Source organism: Xenopus laevis, chromosome 4L (assembly GCF_017654675.1).
Source record: "Xenopus laevis strain J_2021 chromosome 4L, Xenopus_laevis_v10.1, whole genome shotgun sequence".
Classification (NCBI taxonomy): Eukaryota; Metazoa; Chordata; class Amphibia; order Anura; family Pipidae; genus Xenopus; species Xenopus laevis.
This window is the reverse complement of record NC_054377.1, coordinates 150,472,783-150,491,849: the sequence shown is the minus strand read 5'-3', so window position 1 is coordinate 150,491,849 and position 19,067 is coordinate 150,472,783. Positions and strand designations below refer to the sequence as shown.

At 42.8% G+C, this 19,067-nt stretch overlaps 1 protein-coding gene across 2 annotated transcripts in view; it reads right to left on the bottom strand.

Moving 5' to 3' along the window:
• Positions 1–19,067, bottom strand: part of arhgef3.2.L (Rho guanine nucleotide exchange factor 3 L homeolog) — a 175,666-nt gene that overhangs the window by 104,721 nt on the left and 51,878 nt on the right. Inside the window, exon 1 of one of the 2 annotated variants that reach the window (XM_041589445.1) lies at positions 5,321–5,417. The exons of the other annotated variant lie outside the window; for it this stretch is intronic. Coding sequence (XP_041445379.1) covers positions 5,321–5,350 — 30 coding nt within the window. The 5' untranslated portion in view covers positions 5,351–5,417. Of the gene's footprint in view, positions 1–5,320; positions 5,418–19,067 lie in introns of those variants that run through there. 2 annotated transcript variants of the gene reach the window in all.

Here is a 19,067-nt window from a genome sequence, read left to right as displayed (position 1 = left end):
TGTGATGCCACTTCCTGCCTGAGTCTCTTCCTGCTCACTCATAGCTCTGGGCTCAGATTACAGCAGAGAAGGTAGGAGGGAGAGAGGAGCAAACTGAGCATGCTCAAGCCCTAGCCCTGGAGGTTTAAGCTGAAAACAGGAAGTCTGATACAGAAGCCCATGAGTACACAATAGAAGGAAAGAAATGTGGTGTTTCTTTTGACAGAGGACTCAGAGCAGGATCTACAGGTGTATTTATATAGACCTTTCTGATAAAGCTTACTTAATTTTAATCTTTCCTTCTCCTTTAAGGAAATTAAAGGCAAAGTACCACTACCAGAAAAACTGTGCAGGAGAGGGCACCACAAACTATATATTGCTATGCAGCTGGGCAGTTGCTATGACTTGAGACTCTAGCAAACAGACTTTTTTCTACAGGGTAATACAAAGGTAAATAATTTAAAACATTTCAAATAAGACCAATTGCAATTCATCATGCCATGCCAGTGGGATTTATTGGGCACTTGGGGGGCTTTTGGGGCCTCTGAGTCCAGACTTGGAGAGCAACAATCATTGAATCAAGTTCTGGTGGAGCCCCCCACACCTGTTCTTTAACACTCCGACCCAAATTCCCACTGACAAGCACCTTTCTTTCCCATTCTCGTTACAGACACATCCAGTCCCATCACAATAAACAATAATTACTTCTCTTCATGGCGACTAATTAGCAGCTTGTGCTTTCTTGGGTGCAAATTGCCCAATTAATATAAACGCCTGGAACTATTTTATTTCATTCATAGTGAGATAAAAGAATTGGGAGATATCCCTGACCTTAAGTCACCGCCAGCCCCCCAGCTGCACCGCATAATAACCAAACTGGGGCGGCGCAATTACACGGCGAGCGGGGGGTAATTATTTATATTTCATATCACAGATGGTTGGCGCATAAGATCACTACGCAAATTGTATGTTTCTTCAGGGTGGACAAAGCCTAGTCCTAGTTATTCAGATTTTAGGTATTTTTTGGGGTCTTTTATGAGAAGTATGAATCAGTAATGGAACTTATAAACTGGATTGTGCATAATGAAAGAAAATGTTATTCTAAGCAACTTCCCAATATCCATTCATTCCTCATTCTCACTGGGTTTATAGTTCTGTGTAACTGTCATTGTGTCTGTCCCTTTCTCTGCACTGCTGCCTCTGACTCCTGATACAACTTCCCAATATCCATTCATTCCTCATTCTCACTGGGTTTATAGTTCTGTGTAACTGTCATTGTGTCTGTCCCTTTCTCTTCTCTGCACTGCTGCCTCGGACTCCTGATACAACTTCCCAATATCCATTCATTCCTCATTCTCACTGGCTTTATAGTTCTGTGTAACTGTCATTGTGTCTGTCCCTTTCTCTGCACTGCTGCTTCTGACTCCTGATACAACTTCCCAATATCCATTCATTCCTCATTCTCACTGGGTTTATAGTTCTGTGTAACTGTCATTGTGTCTGTCCCTTTCTCTGCACTGCTGCCTCTGACTCCTGATACAACTTCCCAATATCCATTCATTCCTCATTCTCACTGGGTTTATAGTTCTGTGTAACTGTCATTGTGTCTGTCCCTTTCTCTGCACTGCTGCCTCTGACTCCTGATACAACTTCCCAATATCCATTCATTCCTCATTCTCACTGGCTTTATAGTTCTGTGTAACTGTCATTGTGTCTGTCCCTTTCTCTGCACTGCTGCTTCTGACTCCTGATACAACTTCCCAATATCCATTCATTCCTCATTCTCACTGGGTTTATAGTTCTGTGTAACTGTCATTGTGTCTGTCCCTTTCTCTGCACTGCTGCCTCTGACTCCTGATACAACTTCCCAATATCCATTCATTCCTCAATTCCATGTATAATACCCCAGAACACACAGCAGATAAATACAGGGCCAATTCCATGTATAATACCCCAGAACACACAGCAGATAAATACAGTGTCAATTCCATGTATAATACCCCAGAACACACAGCAGGATAAATACAGTGCCAATTCCATGTATAATACCCCAGAACACACAGCAGGATAAATACAGTGCCAATTCCATGTATAATACCCCAGAACACACAGCAGGATAAATACAGTGCCAATTCCATGTATAATACCCCAGAACACACAGCAGATAAATACAGGGCCAATTCCATGTATAATACCCCAGAACACACAGCAGATAAATACAGGGCCAATTCCATGTATAATACCCGAGAACACACAGCAGATAAATACAGTGCCAATTCCATGTATAATATCCCAGAACACACAGCAGATAAATACAGTACCAATTCCATGTATAATACACACAGCAGATAAATACAGGGCCAATTCCATGTATAATACCCCAGAACACACAGTAGATAAATACAGTGCCAATTCCATGTATAATACCCCAGAACACACAGCAGGATAAATACAGGGCCAATTCCATGTATAATACCCCAGAACACACAGCAGATAAATACAGGGCCAATTCCATGTATAATATCCCAGAACACACAGCAGATAAATACAGGGCCAATTCCATGTATAATACCCCAGAACACACAGCAGATAAATACAGGGCCAATTCCATGTATAATACCCCAGAACACACAGCAGATAAATACAGTACCAATTCCATGTATAATACCCCAGAACACACAGCAGGATAAATACAGGGCCAATTCCATGTATAATACCCCAGAACACACAGCAGATAAATACAGGGCCAATTCCATGTATAATATCCCAGAACACACAGCAGATAAATACAGGGCCAATTCCATGTATAATATCCCAGAACACACAGCAGATAAATACAGGGCCAATTCCATGTATAATACCCCAGAACACACAGTAGATAAATACAGTGCCAATTCCATGTATAATACCCCAGAACACACAGCAGATAAATACAGTGCCAATTCCATGTATAATACCCCAGAACACACAGTAGATAAATACAGTGCCAATTCCATGTATAATACCCCAGAACACACAGTAGATAAATACAGTGCCAATTCCATGTATAATACCCCAGAACACACAGTAGATAAATACAGTGCCAATTCCATGTATAATACCCCAGAACACACAGCAGGATAAATACAGGGCCAATTCCATGTATAATACCCCAGAAAACACAGCAGGATAAATACAGTGTCAATTCCATGTATAATACCCCAGAACACACAGCAGATAAATACAGTGCCAATTCCATGTATAATACCCCAGAACACAGATAAATACAGGGCCAGTTCTGTGTATAATACACTAATGTGGCAAAGGAAGCTGCGTGTGCTGGTGGGGCAGATAGTTGTGCTGTCTCACTGGTGTCTTTTTATTATGTCTGACAACCAATAACTTAAGTAAATGCAGCATTTCCCATGGAATTGCTTTATTCTGTGCTTTCTCCGTTCAGTGTTTTATTTCCAAAAGCAATTCTCATGAGCCAATCCCAACCAAAGAATGTATCATAAACAAATTCTGTGCACACTTTGTTTTTGGCAGGGTAACAGGGAAGTGAGGGACTAAAGAGAAGTTGGCACAGGGGAACAGGCAGATTGGGCAAGAGTCCAATGGAGAGGGGCCAGTGCAGCCAGCAATCAGTACAGTCTAACATAGGCCAAGGGTCAATAAACGGAAAATATCCTACAATGCTGGGAGCGCCAAAGAACTCAAGAAGTATGACCTAGAATGAATTTGGTGGCAAAGCACTTGGGGCACAATACAGTAGTTACATGAAATGTTGATGATCAATGAATATATGGGGCAAATGTTGCAGTGAGCAATGAGTTAGACATATAGAGTCTTCCTTTTGGAACACCATTATAGTGAACCACTATCTCTTCTAAATATTACTTGAAAGAACTAGTACAAATTAGATTCTAGGATGATCAGACACCTCTCCGATTGTCCTTTTGTGATAACTTTGCCTTTAAACCAATTAGAGGCTCTGGATATTAAATGTTGATGGGAGGGGTCAAAAGGGGGTTGTGGGGAGACCTGACAAGGGGTGGGACTTCATTTTCTTGTGTCCCAAAAGAAAATGAAAATGATAGGCCTTCTTGTAAGTAGCCAAGTACGGGTTTATTCTGACAAATAGATCATGTCGTTGATAAAGGTATTTACATGTGTAAGAGTGGGGGCACCAGACCCGGTGCAACATTATTATTATTAATTTTATTATTATTATTAATAATATATCATCAGTGATATTTCCCACTAAAAACATACTGTACATTTACATTCTACTAGTCACGTGTCGAGGTGCATAACACAAGCTTGAAGCTAATTATTTCCTTCAGTATATTTATGAAGCCTTTTATTAAAGTGTATCAAAGGCCGTGTAAGGGGATGCTGGGAGATGTAGTTCAACAAACCCTGGAAGGCTTAAAGGAGAATTAAAGCTTAACTAAAAAAAGGGTAGAAATGTTGTACATTATGTACCAGCCCAAGGCAACCACAGCCCTTTAGCCGTAAAGATCTGTGTCTCCAAAGATGCCCCAGTAGCTCCCCATCTTCTTTTCTGCTGATTCACTGCACATGCTCTGTGCTGCTGTCACTTACTGAGCTTAGGGACCCACTCACAATATACAGTACACATAGAATAGAAATGTCACAATATAAGGCTGATTAGTAATTAATACACATAATCACTACATGGCAGCACAGAAACCAGTGCAATTAGCATCAGAATTTAATAATCAGCAAACCTGTAGCATCAGCTTATATTACAGGGGAAGTTCATTTTCTGCTGGATAATTAGTGACGAGCCCTAAGCTTAGCTTCTCAACAGCCAATCAGAGCCCACTGAGCATGTGAGTGTCACAGACACTTTCCAAGATGGTGACCCCCTGTGACAAGTTTGAAGTCCTGGATCATTGCTGCTATTGACAAGCTGAAACTTTAGCCTCGTGCAATAAGTTCACTATATAAAACATGGCATTTTTGGCCATATTCATGATTAGGGTTTAGTTCTCCTTTAAGTTGCCAGCCCCCTTCCATACACCCTCTGTTTAAAGGGTTGAACTTGATGGACATGTGTCTTGCTGCAACTCCAGCGACATTATATTATCACAGAATTCGTATCCTGAATATGTATCAGCGACTCTTACACTAGATACAAAGGGACAAGTGAAAAACTGATACAATAAAGGCAAAAGTTGTGGCCCCATAAGTAACACACACACACCTATGTACATAGTCGTGCACAGTCGCAAGTTACACGACACACACTCCCTGCTGTGACCCCACTAGTGACAAAATACACCAAGACGAAGCCACAGAAATAATCGTGACGTTGCTCCGGGCAGGACCTTACCTGATGCAGAAAACAGCAGCACCAGACCATGGGGGACAACGGGCAAAGCAAAAGCACACGCACAGATGTTGCAATCGGCCGAATCCCTGGATGCAGAGTAAAAGCAGCATCAGACTGTCACATTTGCAGCAGCAGCAGTGGGACCTTATGGTTTCCTTTTGGTGCACGAGACCCCTCCCAGAGAGCGGCTGCATGACAGGAAGCGTCGGTATCACAAACCCAAAATTAAGATGCAGCATCCGAAAATGTTCAGACCTTTCTGCGGTCAGTGGTATCTGTGAAAGCCAATCAGAGTTCAGCGAGAGTATAAAATGCTTGAGCGAGAGGGGGATGCTATGGGCACTACGTTACCCCAAGGGATGAGCAGAGGGGCATCAGCAACAGTTTCCTTTGCAATTTGTATTATGGGTGATTAGTAGGTACCAAGGAACAAATGTTTATATATTATATATAGGGAGGCACCACATCCACTATTTTGGATTCAGCCGAACCCCGGAATCCTTCGCGAAAGATATAGTGAACCGAATACTAATCCTAAATTGCACATTCCTTCTTTTGTGGCAAAACGCAATTTCCCTCCCGACTCCTAATTTTCATATGCAAATTAGGATTCGGATTTGGTTCGGCCGGGCAGAAGGATTGAGCTCAATCCAGATCCTGCTGATAAAGGCTGAATCCCGAACCGAATCGTGGATCCGGTGCATCCCTAATTATATTATAATATATTTAGTGTATGTGGCTAGAACTAAGAAAGAAATTTAATCTGTTTCAAAACAAAAACTTTATTGAGATTAACTGATAAACCGTATAGTAGTTGAGCAGCACCCAAGGACCAATCCTCCACACAGACGTGTCGGTACTTATGGCACAGCCTCACGCGTTTCGTATCTCTACAGACACTTAATCATATCTGCCGAGATCCAAACCATCTCCAGCACCCGGTAGTTACTATAGAATAGACTGAGTATCGGGTTCTACCCAGGGGCGTAACTAGTATGCGCAGGGCCCCCCAGCGAAAAAATCTTCAGAGGGGCCTGGAGCACTCTCATCCCCATCCTCCCACCCACTTCTAGGCCTGACCCATGCCCCACCTCCACCCACCCACATCCCACCCACATTCTGCCCAGACTCCACCCACTCTCGCCCAACTTGCTTCCCCCTTCCTTGCCTGTAAGAGAAAGCAGCTGAGATGGAGGGTTTTTTTATTAGCAGACCCCACAGACTGGGCCCCCCTGTTCCCCAGGCCCCCCTACGAGTGGCGAGTCTGCTTCCTCTATAGTTAGGCCACTGGTCATACTCTACTTCTGGGGGAATGTTACACCCATGGAGGACTCCAAATTTGTTGGAGGTTAAAATCCAGCAGTTAGGACCAAGACATGTTCCACCTTGCGGGTGTCAGATTTAGTCCAATTTCATTATTTGTTCAGGGGCCCCTCAGAGGTAGGAAACAGCTAGAGTTCTGTCCAAGCTAAAGTGTCTACTCTGGGCCCCCTTATAACAAGGTAACAGACCTATAAAATAACTTTGCTGGTTCCAAGGTTATTTAGGTGAGTAAAGAAGTGTTCATCCCAAATATCACCCTGAATGACCTCAATATGATCCTCCTTGAGTAACTAGGACATCACCAGAGATCTAACCATAACTGGACTTAAACTGTTATTCTGTCTGGGCCCCAGAGTCAGTGCTCACAGAATTATCGGCCAACTGACCTCTGAATGGCACCGGTTTGGGCCAATCGTATGAAGTCAATTTGGGTCATCACTTGAGTTACCCAGATAGATGCATATTTGGTGACCTGTCCATGTAAGACCAACTGAACCCAAACCCACCCACAGTGAGCATGCGGATCAGTATTTGTACCATATATTTAATGTGGGCATCAGCCAGTGTTCCCTGTGTGTCTTCTATATTCCTGGGACCCCCAGCAGAGATCAATTTGCTTCACCGGGGGCACCGACTGCACCAGCACAATACACGGCTGTCCTAGAGAACACAAGGGAGCTCAGTGATATCAATGGTAAAAACCAACATTCTATACATTTTATTACTTGCAACAGCACCAATTGTTCAGATGTTTACAAACACGGATGTTTCAGTTCAAGTTGAGGGAAGCTATTTCCTTTGCCTTCCTCACTTCCTGTGCTGCTTTCCACTTAGATGGGCAACTTCCTGAGAAAGACAAAGGGAAATTTCCTCCAACTGCCTCCTGGAAAACAACTTGTGAAATGTAATATTACGTCAGACGAACATGGGAAACCAATATTTGTATTTAATGGAAGTTATTCTGATACATAGTATCCTCAAAGCCTCAGTGGGACCCAATATTTATGTAAAATGAAATTTGTAGCCACCCCTCTCCCTACTATACCTGCTATCCCACAGTCACACTCCCTGCCCAGAGACTATTATCTACTGTTACTATAGACACCATCTCTCCCTACTATACCTGCTATCCCACAGTCACACTCCCTTCCCAGAGACTATTATCCACTGTTACTATAGGCACCATCTCTCCCTACTATACCTGCTATCCCACAGTCACACTCCCTTCCCAGAGACTATTATCCACTGTTACTATAGGCACCATCTCTCCCCTACTATACCTGCTATCCCACAGTCACACTCCCTTCCCAGAGACTATTATCCACTGTTACTATAGGCACCATCTCTCCCTACTATACCTGCTATCCCACAGTCACACTCCCTTCCCAGAGACTATTATCCACTGTTACTATAGGCACCATCTCTCCCTACTATACCTGCTATCCCACAGTCACACTCCCTTCCCAGAGACTATTATCCCACTGTTACTATAGACACCATCTCTCCCTACTATACCTGCTATCCCACAGTCACACTCCCTTCCCAGAGACTATTATCCACTGTACTATAGGCACCATCTCTCCCTACTATACCTGCTATCCCCACAGTCACACTCCCTTCCCAGAGACTATTATCCACTGTTACTATAGGCACCATCTCTCCCTACTATACCTGCTATCCCACAGTCACACTCCCTTCCCAGAGACTATTATCCACTGTTACTATAGGCACCATCTCTCCCTACTATACCTGCTATCCCACAGTCACACTCCCTTCCCAGAGACTATTATCCACTGTTACTATAGGCACCATCTCTCCCTACTATACCTGCTATCCCACAGTCACACTCCCTTCCCAGAGACTATTATCCACTGTTACTATAGGCACCATCTCTCCCTACTATACCTGCTATCCACAGTCACACTCGCTTCCCAGAGACTATTATCCACTGTTACTATAGGCACCATCTCTCCCTACTATACCTGCTATCCCACAGTCACACTCCCTTTCCCAGAGACTATTATCCACTGTTACTATAGGCACCATCTCTCCCTACTATACCTGCTATCCCACAGTCACACTCCCTTCCCAGAGACTATTATCCACTGTTACTATAGGCACCATCTCTCCCTACTATAACCTGCTATCCCACAGTCACACTCCCTTCCCAGAGACTATTATCCACTGTTACTATAGGCACCATCTCTCCCTACTATACCTGCTATCCCACAGTCACACTCCCTTCCCAGAGACTATTATCCACTGTTACTATAGGCACCATCTCTCCCTACTATACCTGCTATCTCCACAGTCACACTCCCTTCCCAGAGACTATTATCCACTGTTACTATAGGCACCATCTCTCCCTACTATACCTGCTTATCCCACAGTCACACTCCCTTCCCAGAGACTATTATCCACTGTTACTATAGGCACCATCTCTCCCTACTATAACCTGCTATCCACAGTCACACTCCCTTCCCAGAGACTATTATCCCACTGTTACTATAGGCACCATCTCTCCCTACTATACCTGCTATCCCACAGTCACACTCCCTTCCCAGAGACTATTATCCACTGTTACTATAGGCACCATCTCTCCCTACTATACCTGCTATCCCACAGTCACACTCCCTTCCCAGAGACTATTATCCACTGTTACTATAGACACCATCTCTCCCTACTATACCTGCTATCCCACAGTCACACTCCCTTCCCAGAGACTATTATCCCACTGTTTACTATAGGCACCATCTCTCCCTACTATACCTGCTATCCCACAGTCACACTCCCTTCCCAGAGACTATTATCCCACTGTTACTATAGGCACCATCTCTCCCTACTATACCTGCTATCCCACAGTCACACTCCCTTCCCAGAGACTATTATCCCACTGTTACTATAGCACCATCTCTCCCTACTATACCTGCTATCCCACAGTCACACTCCCTTCCCAGAGACTATTATCCACTGTTACTATAGGCACCATCTCTTCCCTACTATAACCTGCTAATCCCACAGTCACCACTCCCTTCCCAGAGACTATTATCCCACTGTTATTATAAACCCATCTCTCCCTACTATACCTGCTATCTCCCACAGTCACACTTCCCGTTCCAGAGACTTGAAACAATTATCCCACTGTTACTATAGGGCACCATATCTCCCTACTATACCATGCTATCCCACAGTCCACACTCCCTTCCCAGAGACTATGATCCACTGTTACTATAGGCACCATCTCTCCCTACCTATAGCCTGCCTGATCCCCACAGGTCACACTCCCTTCCCAGAAGACCTATATGCCACTGGTTGACTAATAGACACCATCTCTCCCTACTATACCTGCCTATCCACAGTCACACTCCCTCTCCCATGAGACTATTAGTCCACTGTTTGACTATAGGCACCATCTCTCCCTACTATACCTGCTATCCCACCAGTCACACTCCCTTCCCAGAGACTATTATCCACTGTTACTATAGACACCATCTCTCCCTACTATACCTGCTATCCCACAGTCACACTCCCTTCCCAGAGACTATTATCCCACTGTTACTATAGGCACCATCTCTCCCTACTTATACCTGCTATCCCACAGTCACACTCCCTTCCCAGAGACTATTATCCCACTGTTACTATAGGCACCATCTCTCCCTACTATACCTGCTATCCCACAGTCACACTCCCTTCCCAGAGACTATTATCCACTGTTACTATAGACACCATCTCTCCCTACTATACCTGCTATCCCACAGTCACACTCCCTTCCCAGAGACTATTATCTACTGTTACTATAGACACCATCTCTCCCTACTATACCTGCTATCCCATAGTCACACTCCCTTCCCAGAGACTATTATCCACTGTTACTATAGGCACCATCTCTCCCTACTATACCTGCTATCCCACAGTCACACTCCCTTCCCAGAGGACTATTATCTACTGTTACTATAGACACCATCTCTCCTACTATACCTGCTATCCCACAGTCACACTCCCTTCCCAGAGATTATTATCCACTGTTACTATAGGCACCATCTCTCCCTACTATAACTGCTATCCCACAGTCACACTCCCTTCCCAGAGACTATTATCCACTGTTACTATAGGCACCATCTCTCCCTACTATACCTGCTATCCCACAGTCACACTCCCTTCCCAGAGACTATTATCCCACTGTTACTATAGGCACCATCTCTCCCTACTATACCTGCTATCCCACAGTCACACTCCCTTCCCAGAGACTATTATCCACTGTTACTATAGGCACCATCTCTCCCTACTATACCTGCTATCCCACAGTCACACTCCCTTCCCAGAGACTATTATCTACTGTTACTATAGACACCATCTCTCCCTACTATACCTGCTATCCCATAGTCACACTCCCTTCCCAGAGACTATTATCCACTGTTACTATAGGCCCACTCTCCCTACTATAACTGCTATCCACAATCACACTCCCTTCCCAGAGACTATTATCCACTGTTTACTATAGGCACCATCTCTCCCTACTATACCTGCTATCCCACAGTCACACTCCCTTCCCAGAGACTATTATCCACTGTTACTATAGGCACACCATCTCTCCTACTATACCTGCTATCCCACAGTCACACTCCCTTCCCAGAGACTATTATCCACTGTTACTATAGGCACCATCTCTCCCTACTATACCTGCTATCCCACAGTCACACTCCCTTCCCAGAGACTATTATCCACTGTTTACTATAGGCACCATCTCTCCCTACTATACCTGCTATCCCACAGTCACACTCCCTTCCCAGAGACTATTATCCACTGTTACTATAGGCACCATCTCTCCCTACTATACCTGCTATCCCACAGTCACACTCCCTTCCAGAGACTATTATCCACTGTTACTATAGGCACCATCTCTCCCTACTATACCTGCTATCCCACAGTCACACTCCCTTCCCAGAGACTATTATCCACTGTTACTATAGGCACCATCTCTCCCTACTATACCTGCTATCCCACAGTCACACTCCCTTCCCAGAGGACTATTATCCACTGTTACTATAGCACCATCTCTCCCTACTATACCTGCTATCCCACAGTCACACTCCCTTCCCAGAGACTATTATCCCACTGTTACTATAGACACCATCTCTCCCTACTATACCTACTATCCCACAGTCACACTCCCTTCCCAGAGACTATTATCCACTGTTACTATAGACACCATCTCTCCTTACTATACCTGCTATCCCACAGTCACACTCCCTTCCCAGAGACTATTATCCCACTGTTAGTATAGACACGATCTCTCCCTACTATACCTGCTATCCCGCAGTCACACTCCCTTTCCCAGCGACTATTATCCACTGTTACTATAGGCACCATCTCTCCTTACTATACCTGCTATCCCACAGTCACACTCCCTTCCCAGCGACTATTATCTACTGTTACTATAGACACCATCTCTCCCTACTATACCTACTATCCCACAGTCACACTCCCTTCCCAGAGACTATTATCCCACTGTTACTATAGACACCATCTCTCCCTACTATACCTACTATTCACAGTCACACTCCCTTCCCAGAGACTATTATCCCACTGTTTACTATAGGCACCATCTCTCCCTTACTATACCTGGCTATCCCATAGTCACACACCCTTCCCAGAGACTATTATCCACTGTTTACTATAGGCACCATCTCTCCCTACTATACCTGCTATCCCACAGTCACACTCCCTTCCCAGAGACTATTATCCACTGTTACTATAGACACCACCTCTCTCTACTATACCTGCTATCCCACAGTCACACTCCCTTCCCAGAGACTATTATCCACTGTTACTATAGGCACGATCTCTCCCTACTATACCTGCTATCCCACAGTCACACTCCTTTCCCAGAGACTATTATCCACTGTTACTATAGGCACCATCTCTCCCTAATATACCTGCTATCCCACAGTCACACTCCCTTCCCAGAGACTATTATCCACTGTTACTATAGACACCATCTCTCCCTACTATACCTGCTATCCCACAGTCACACTCCCTTCCCAGAGACTATTATCCACTGTTACTATAGACACCATCTCTCCCTACTATACCTGCTATCCCACAGTCACACTCCCTTCCCAGAGACTATTATCCACTGTTACTATAGGCACCATCTCTCCCTACTATACCTGCTATCCCACAGTCACACTCCTTCCCAGAGACTATTATCCCACTGTTACTATAGGCACCATCTCTCCCTACTATACCTGCTATCCCACAGTCACACTCCCTTCCCAGAGACTATTATCCACTGTTACTATAGGCACCACCTCTCCCTACTATACCTGCTATCCCACAGTCACACTCCCTTCCCAGAGACTATTATCCCACTGTTACTATAGGCACCATCTCTCCCTACTATACCAGACTACTTTTTGTGGTGGCTGTTGAGTAAAGGCAGATCTATCTGTTCAAGGCCAAGCCAGTACCACATTCTAAATGGCAGAGTAAAATGAAAGTGACAGTAACAACTCCGGGTCTATATCCAGAGGTTGGCACGGTGCCCTGTTTGCCGCCAGCTGCATGTTGCTAAAAGGGATGGTTTCCTTAAACACCAAAACGTTAATGAAATACAATGACTTTGTTGATGGAGGGCACATTGGATTTGGAAGGAATCGGAGCGGCAGGAAAGGGAGATTTGTGAGCTGCAGACAGACACCTGGCTGGATATGAAAGGGATTGGGAGCAGTTTACTCAGCAGATTGTACAGCTAACAAATTGTAAAACTGAGAGCAATAATAATACAAATAATTTTACAGTGTTTATCGATCTCTTTGATCTTCGGAGTCTGCAATGTGTCATTGCCCTCGGGAGATTGGGCAGCGCCGTGCGATTCAGCCACAAGGACTTTATAGAATCTCGTAAAATAACGGAGAACAGGCCAATGCGCTGCTAATGGAATCCTGATGTCAGTCACGTGCAACTGTAACGGTCACATGGCCACCAGGAAGATCAGTTGCAGATCCCACATGTGATATGTGTTAGAGATCAGGAAAAGCTCTCGGGGAAATGCTGGATCACAGGTGAGAGACAAAAGGTAATGATGGGAGGGTCTGATTATATATATGTTTCCCCGGGGAAGGGTACAAGAAAAGTGCGATCAGTCATGCTTTTGCACCTTGCAATGCTGCCTTGCACCCTAAATGCTGGAAGCTACCATTAATGTGTCTTAGTCCCACCCACTGCTTTAGTCATAGACTTCCTGCCCCTCCTCCTGTAAGCTGCCATCAGAGTCTTCTGGTTCCACCCACTGCTTGAATTACAGACTTCCTGCCCCTCCCTCTGGGAGCTACCATTAATGTGTCTTATGGTCCCCAAAGAGGCGACGATTCTTCTTTGGTGAATGACCGATTTCAGCGCAGTCCGACCAATCCGTCAAATTATCGTGCGGTTAGTGGGATTCGAACGATCGTCCATCTTACGATTTTTCGGCCGACATCTGTCAGAAAATTGATCGGCCGGGTTAAAAATCTTTGTCGGTCCCAGTGCAATGTATCGATGTTTGTAGGGCCCAGCAGGCAGCTACTCTTCAGTTTTGCTGCCAATATCGCCTGAAATGGTATTTTTAGTTTAAACGATCATTTCAAGATAATCGTGGTCTCACGATAACGATTGGATCTTTTAAAAATCTTTACATCTATGGCCAGCTTTAGTCCCACCAATTGCCTTAGTCAACTTCCTATCCCTCCTCCTGTAAGCTGACATCAGAGTCTTCTGGTTCCACCCACTGCTTGAATTACAGACTTCCTGCCCCTCCCTCTGGAAGCTACCAGTAGTGTGTTCTAGTCCCACCCCCTGCCTGAGTCAAAGACTCCCTGCATCTGAACTGGAAGCTGCCACAGTGGGGGCTCATCTATAAACATTGGGAAGCTTTGCAGTAATCCACAGCACCCAATTAGGGATACACGGAATTTCTATTTTCAGGATTCGGCTGAACCCCAAATCCTTCAGGAAGGATTCAGCTAAATCCTCTCCAAAAAAAGCCAGTCACCTATTGGTTTCTATGGGATACTGCCCAGGTGACAAATGTGCCCAGTGTTTATAAATAAGCCCTTGTGTGTGCCAGTCCTGCCTACCCCAAGCCATTCTAAACTACATCTCCCAGCACCCACTGCCAACTCTGGCCTAGCCGAGCATTCTGGGAGTGGTAGTTTATAACCATTTAAAGGACTTTATAAAACACATTATGTTGCAGTTTGGAGTATATATTTATATATATTGTCTATCTGTGCAGAACAGATGCTGTTATTATATAGGCATCATGGGAAAGAATGAGTGTCAGGGGCCCTACAGGGACCAGGGCTGCAATAAGGAGCAGAGAGGCCACATTTCCTGGTAACAATAACATTTCCATACACATCCCTCCATCCTGGAGACCAGCCGTTACAATACTAAGCCCCTTGGACTCTTATTCAGACACAAGGAAAAATTGAAAATAGATCAGGGATTTGGCCCCAGCACCACGGGGTGCTAAAAGATTAAAGCACAAGGAACGTAACACATTGTGTAACAATTGTGAGCAAATCTTTAATCATTGTCTCACGCCGACCTCTCTTTCCCGTACAAATATGCTGAGTCGGAACCAGGGGTTCTTGTTTGTGATCAAAAATAGCTCATCTGGGAAAGCCAAAACGGCTCATTCCTGCGCTCTGTTCTCACGAGAAATCCCAATAAAATGCTCAGCGCTGAAATGTTTCCCACTTTATACATCTGTGTTTGTCGCCGGGGCCTGAAAGGGGGATATTTATATTAATCAGGGCTCTCCTGACCGTCGCTGAACTACACATCCCACAATCCCTACGTAGCCAAGTGGAGGCGGGATTTCTAGTCTTATATATTCATCCCAGGTAACCAACATTTGTAGAATTACGACTCCAAAAAAGTGAATAATGAGGCTCAGACCAACGACTAAAGAATGAGGTGCATAATGCAGCCCCCGCGGGGGATAAATGTGATTAAATCTGATTGCAGCAACTTCTGCCCAAGCAACATTTCCACTATATCCAATTCCTCCCAGACAACAGTTTGTATCCGCATGCTGATTATGAATCAATTTTGATGCAGACTGCACCGTTTTCTATGTTGCCATGTAATATGAATCTGAATTAATTATTAATCAGCCTTGTATTGTGCTGGTATATTGTATATATACTGTATATTGCACCTGATATATTGTATATATATACTGTATATGTGCTTATTATATTGTATATATACTGTATATTGTAACTGTTATATTGTATATATACTGTATATTGCACCTGATATATTGTATATATATATATACTGTATATGTGCCTATTATATTGTATATATACTGTATATTATAACTGTTATATTTTATATATACTGTATATTGTAACTGTTATATTGTATATATACTGTATTTTGCAACTGTTATATTGTATATATACTGTATATTGCGACTGTTATATTGTATATATACTGTATATTGCGACTGTTATATTGTATATATACTGTATATTGTGTCTGTTATATTGTATATATATTGTATATTGTAACTGTTATATTGTATATATACTGTATATTATAACTGTTATATTGTATATATACTGTATATTGTAACTGTTATAGTGTATATATACTGTATATTGTAACTGTTATATTGTATATATACTGTATATTGTAACTGTTATATTGTATATATACTGTATATTGTGACTGTTATATTGTATATATACTGTAGATTGTGTCTGTTATATTGTATATATACTGTATATTGTAACTGTTATATTGTATATATACTGTATATTGTAACTGTTATATTGTATATATACTGTATATTGTAACTGTTATATTGTATATATACATTATATTGCGTGTCAGTCCCTAATATCAGGTAAGTAAAAGCAGCCATGAGCATGTATAGAACCCTATATATAAGGTGAAGTATTTTTAGCTTAATTCTTTGTTAAGCTTTAGTTCTCTGTTAAAGTAGTCTTGTACTATAAGCCTTTATACTGTACATGTATGGGGCCCATTATCCAAAATGCTGGGGACCTGGGGTTTTCCAGACAAAGGATCTTTCCGTAATTTAGATCTCTGTACCTTAAATAAACCCAATAGGCTGGTTTTGCCTCCAATAAGGATTAATTATATCTTAGTTGGGATCAAGTACAAGTTACTGTTTTATTATTACAGAGAAAAATGGAATCACTTTTAAAAATGTGAATTATTTGATTATAATGGAGTCTATAGGAGACAACCATCCCGTAATTTGGAATTTTCTGGATAACAGGTTTTCGAATAACGGATCCCATACTTGTACTGTGTATGGCAGCTCCCACCCATATCTATAAGTACAAATATACAGAGAAGCACGCAGTGAGCTATACTGACAATATAAAGGGTATATTACTGTATATATGTTTATAAATATATATATATATATATACTGTATGTTATGCAGGACAGGTCCGTTGCACCCAACGCTTCTGACGATTGATCGCAGCTAAATGGGATTATTGGAAATCTATTTGCTTTGTTGTTATTGGCTCATGTGGAGCTCAGACCAGGTGTCGGGGGCATTACCCTGCCAAGAACTGAGGGAAGCCGGTACCAGTTCAGGAGAGAGGAATCCCTTGGCTGTGCCCTGAGAGTAAAACTAACAGTCACCTCCATCTCTGCCCATCTCTGCCCATCTCTGCCCATCTCTGCCCATCTCTGCGCTGCACACAATCCCCACCTTTCTCAGAAAATCTAAATTGTATTTCTTCCCAGAATTCCTTGATAAATGGAAAGTTTTAACGTTGCCCAGCCCCGCGCCTGTGCTCTTATTAATCATTATGTGTAACTGCCAGTGCAACGCAATCCCAAAGGGAAACAATGCATTTACTATGTGTCTTTTCCTATGAGTGTTCTGGGCATCACATGGTTATAAACTAATCCCAGTCATATAGTCAGAACTATAGAGGACCCAGACCCATTGGACCCAGGGAACAAGAGGGCCCAGAGTATTATCTATATAGTATTATTATTATTATCTATATATTATTATTATTATCTATTTAGTATTATTATTATGGATATGGTATTATTATTGTTATGGATATAGTATTATTATTATTATGGATATAGTATTATTATTATTATTATGGATATAGTATTATTATTATTATGGATATAGTATTATTATTATGTATATAGTATTTTTATTATTATTATTATGTATATAGTATTATTATTATTATGTATATAGTATTATTATTATTATGAATATAGTATTATTATTGTTATGGATATAGTATTATTATTATTATGGATATAGTATTATTATTATGTATATAGTATTTTTATTATTATTATTATTATTATGTATATAGTCTTATTATTATTATGTCATCAGTCAGTCCCATATACAGTGGTGTTATTCTCATACAGTATTTTGCAGACGTCAGGCTTTGGACCTGTTTCTGATGGGGAGTAATGTCCTGGGCTGTGATTGGAGGCTGCCCATGGCCAAAGAATATTCAAGAACCTGAATGTTTACAATTTTTTTTTCTTTCAGTAAATATCCTTAATGATTTCCTTGTGTTACTTAGAAGTGGTAGTGGTGTAACTATATAAGGAGCACCTCCACTGCAGGAGGGCCCGTAAGAGAGGGGGCCAAGGGATGCGTGTACATTGACGGTCACCCACGAGTGCATGTGTACAGGGCCGCCATCAGGGGAGCGCAGGGGGTAAGGGGCCTGGGCCTTAAGGGGGGCCTGGCTGTGCTGCACTTTTTGGGCCCCCCTTGATAGCGCCAAAGCCGTGCCACCTCTTCCAAAAGCCCGAACCGTCAAAAAGACGAACAGCTGAAGTCCTGAAGCGACTAAAAGACCCGAAGCCACAAAAATAGCCGAAGTTGGAGTCCAGAAGCAGCAAAAAAGACCCAAAGCCACATAAATAGCCGAAGTTAGAAATAGATGAAGTAGAAATCCCGAAAAGGCGGAAAGACCCAAAGTCATGGAAATAGACGAAGTTGAAGTCTGGAAGGAGTGAAAAGACTCAAAGCCACACAAATAGCCGAAGTTGAAGTCTGGAAGCAGCAGGAAGACCGGAAGCCAGGAAATAGACGAAGTTGAAGTCCTGAAGAGACGAAGCCACGGAAATAGACGAAGTTGAAGTCCTGAAGTCACGAGTTCAGTTCTACTGAACACCAATGTGTGTTTTTTTAATTTTTAAAATGAAATTTTTACAATTTCATTTGAAACCCCTGGCCACTAATGTATTATTTTAATACTCTATAGGCCCCGCCACCAATAGTTTTTTAAACTTGTAGGAGGCCCTGACCAGCAATGTTTTTGTAAAAACTTTTATTAGGTTGCCCTGGTGCAATTATTTATTTATAAGGGGCCCTGACCACCAATGTTTTTTTTTT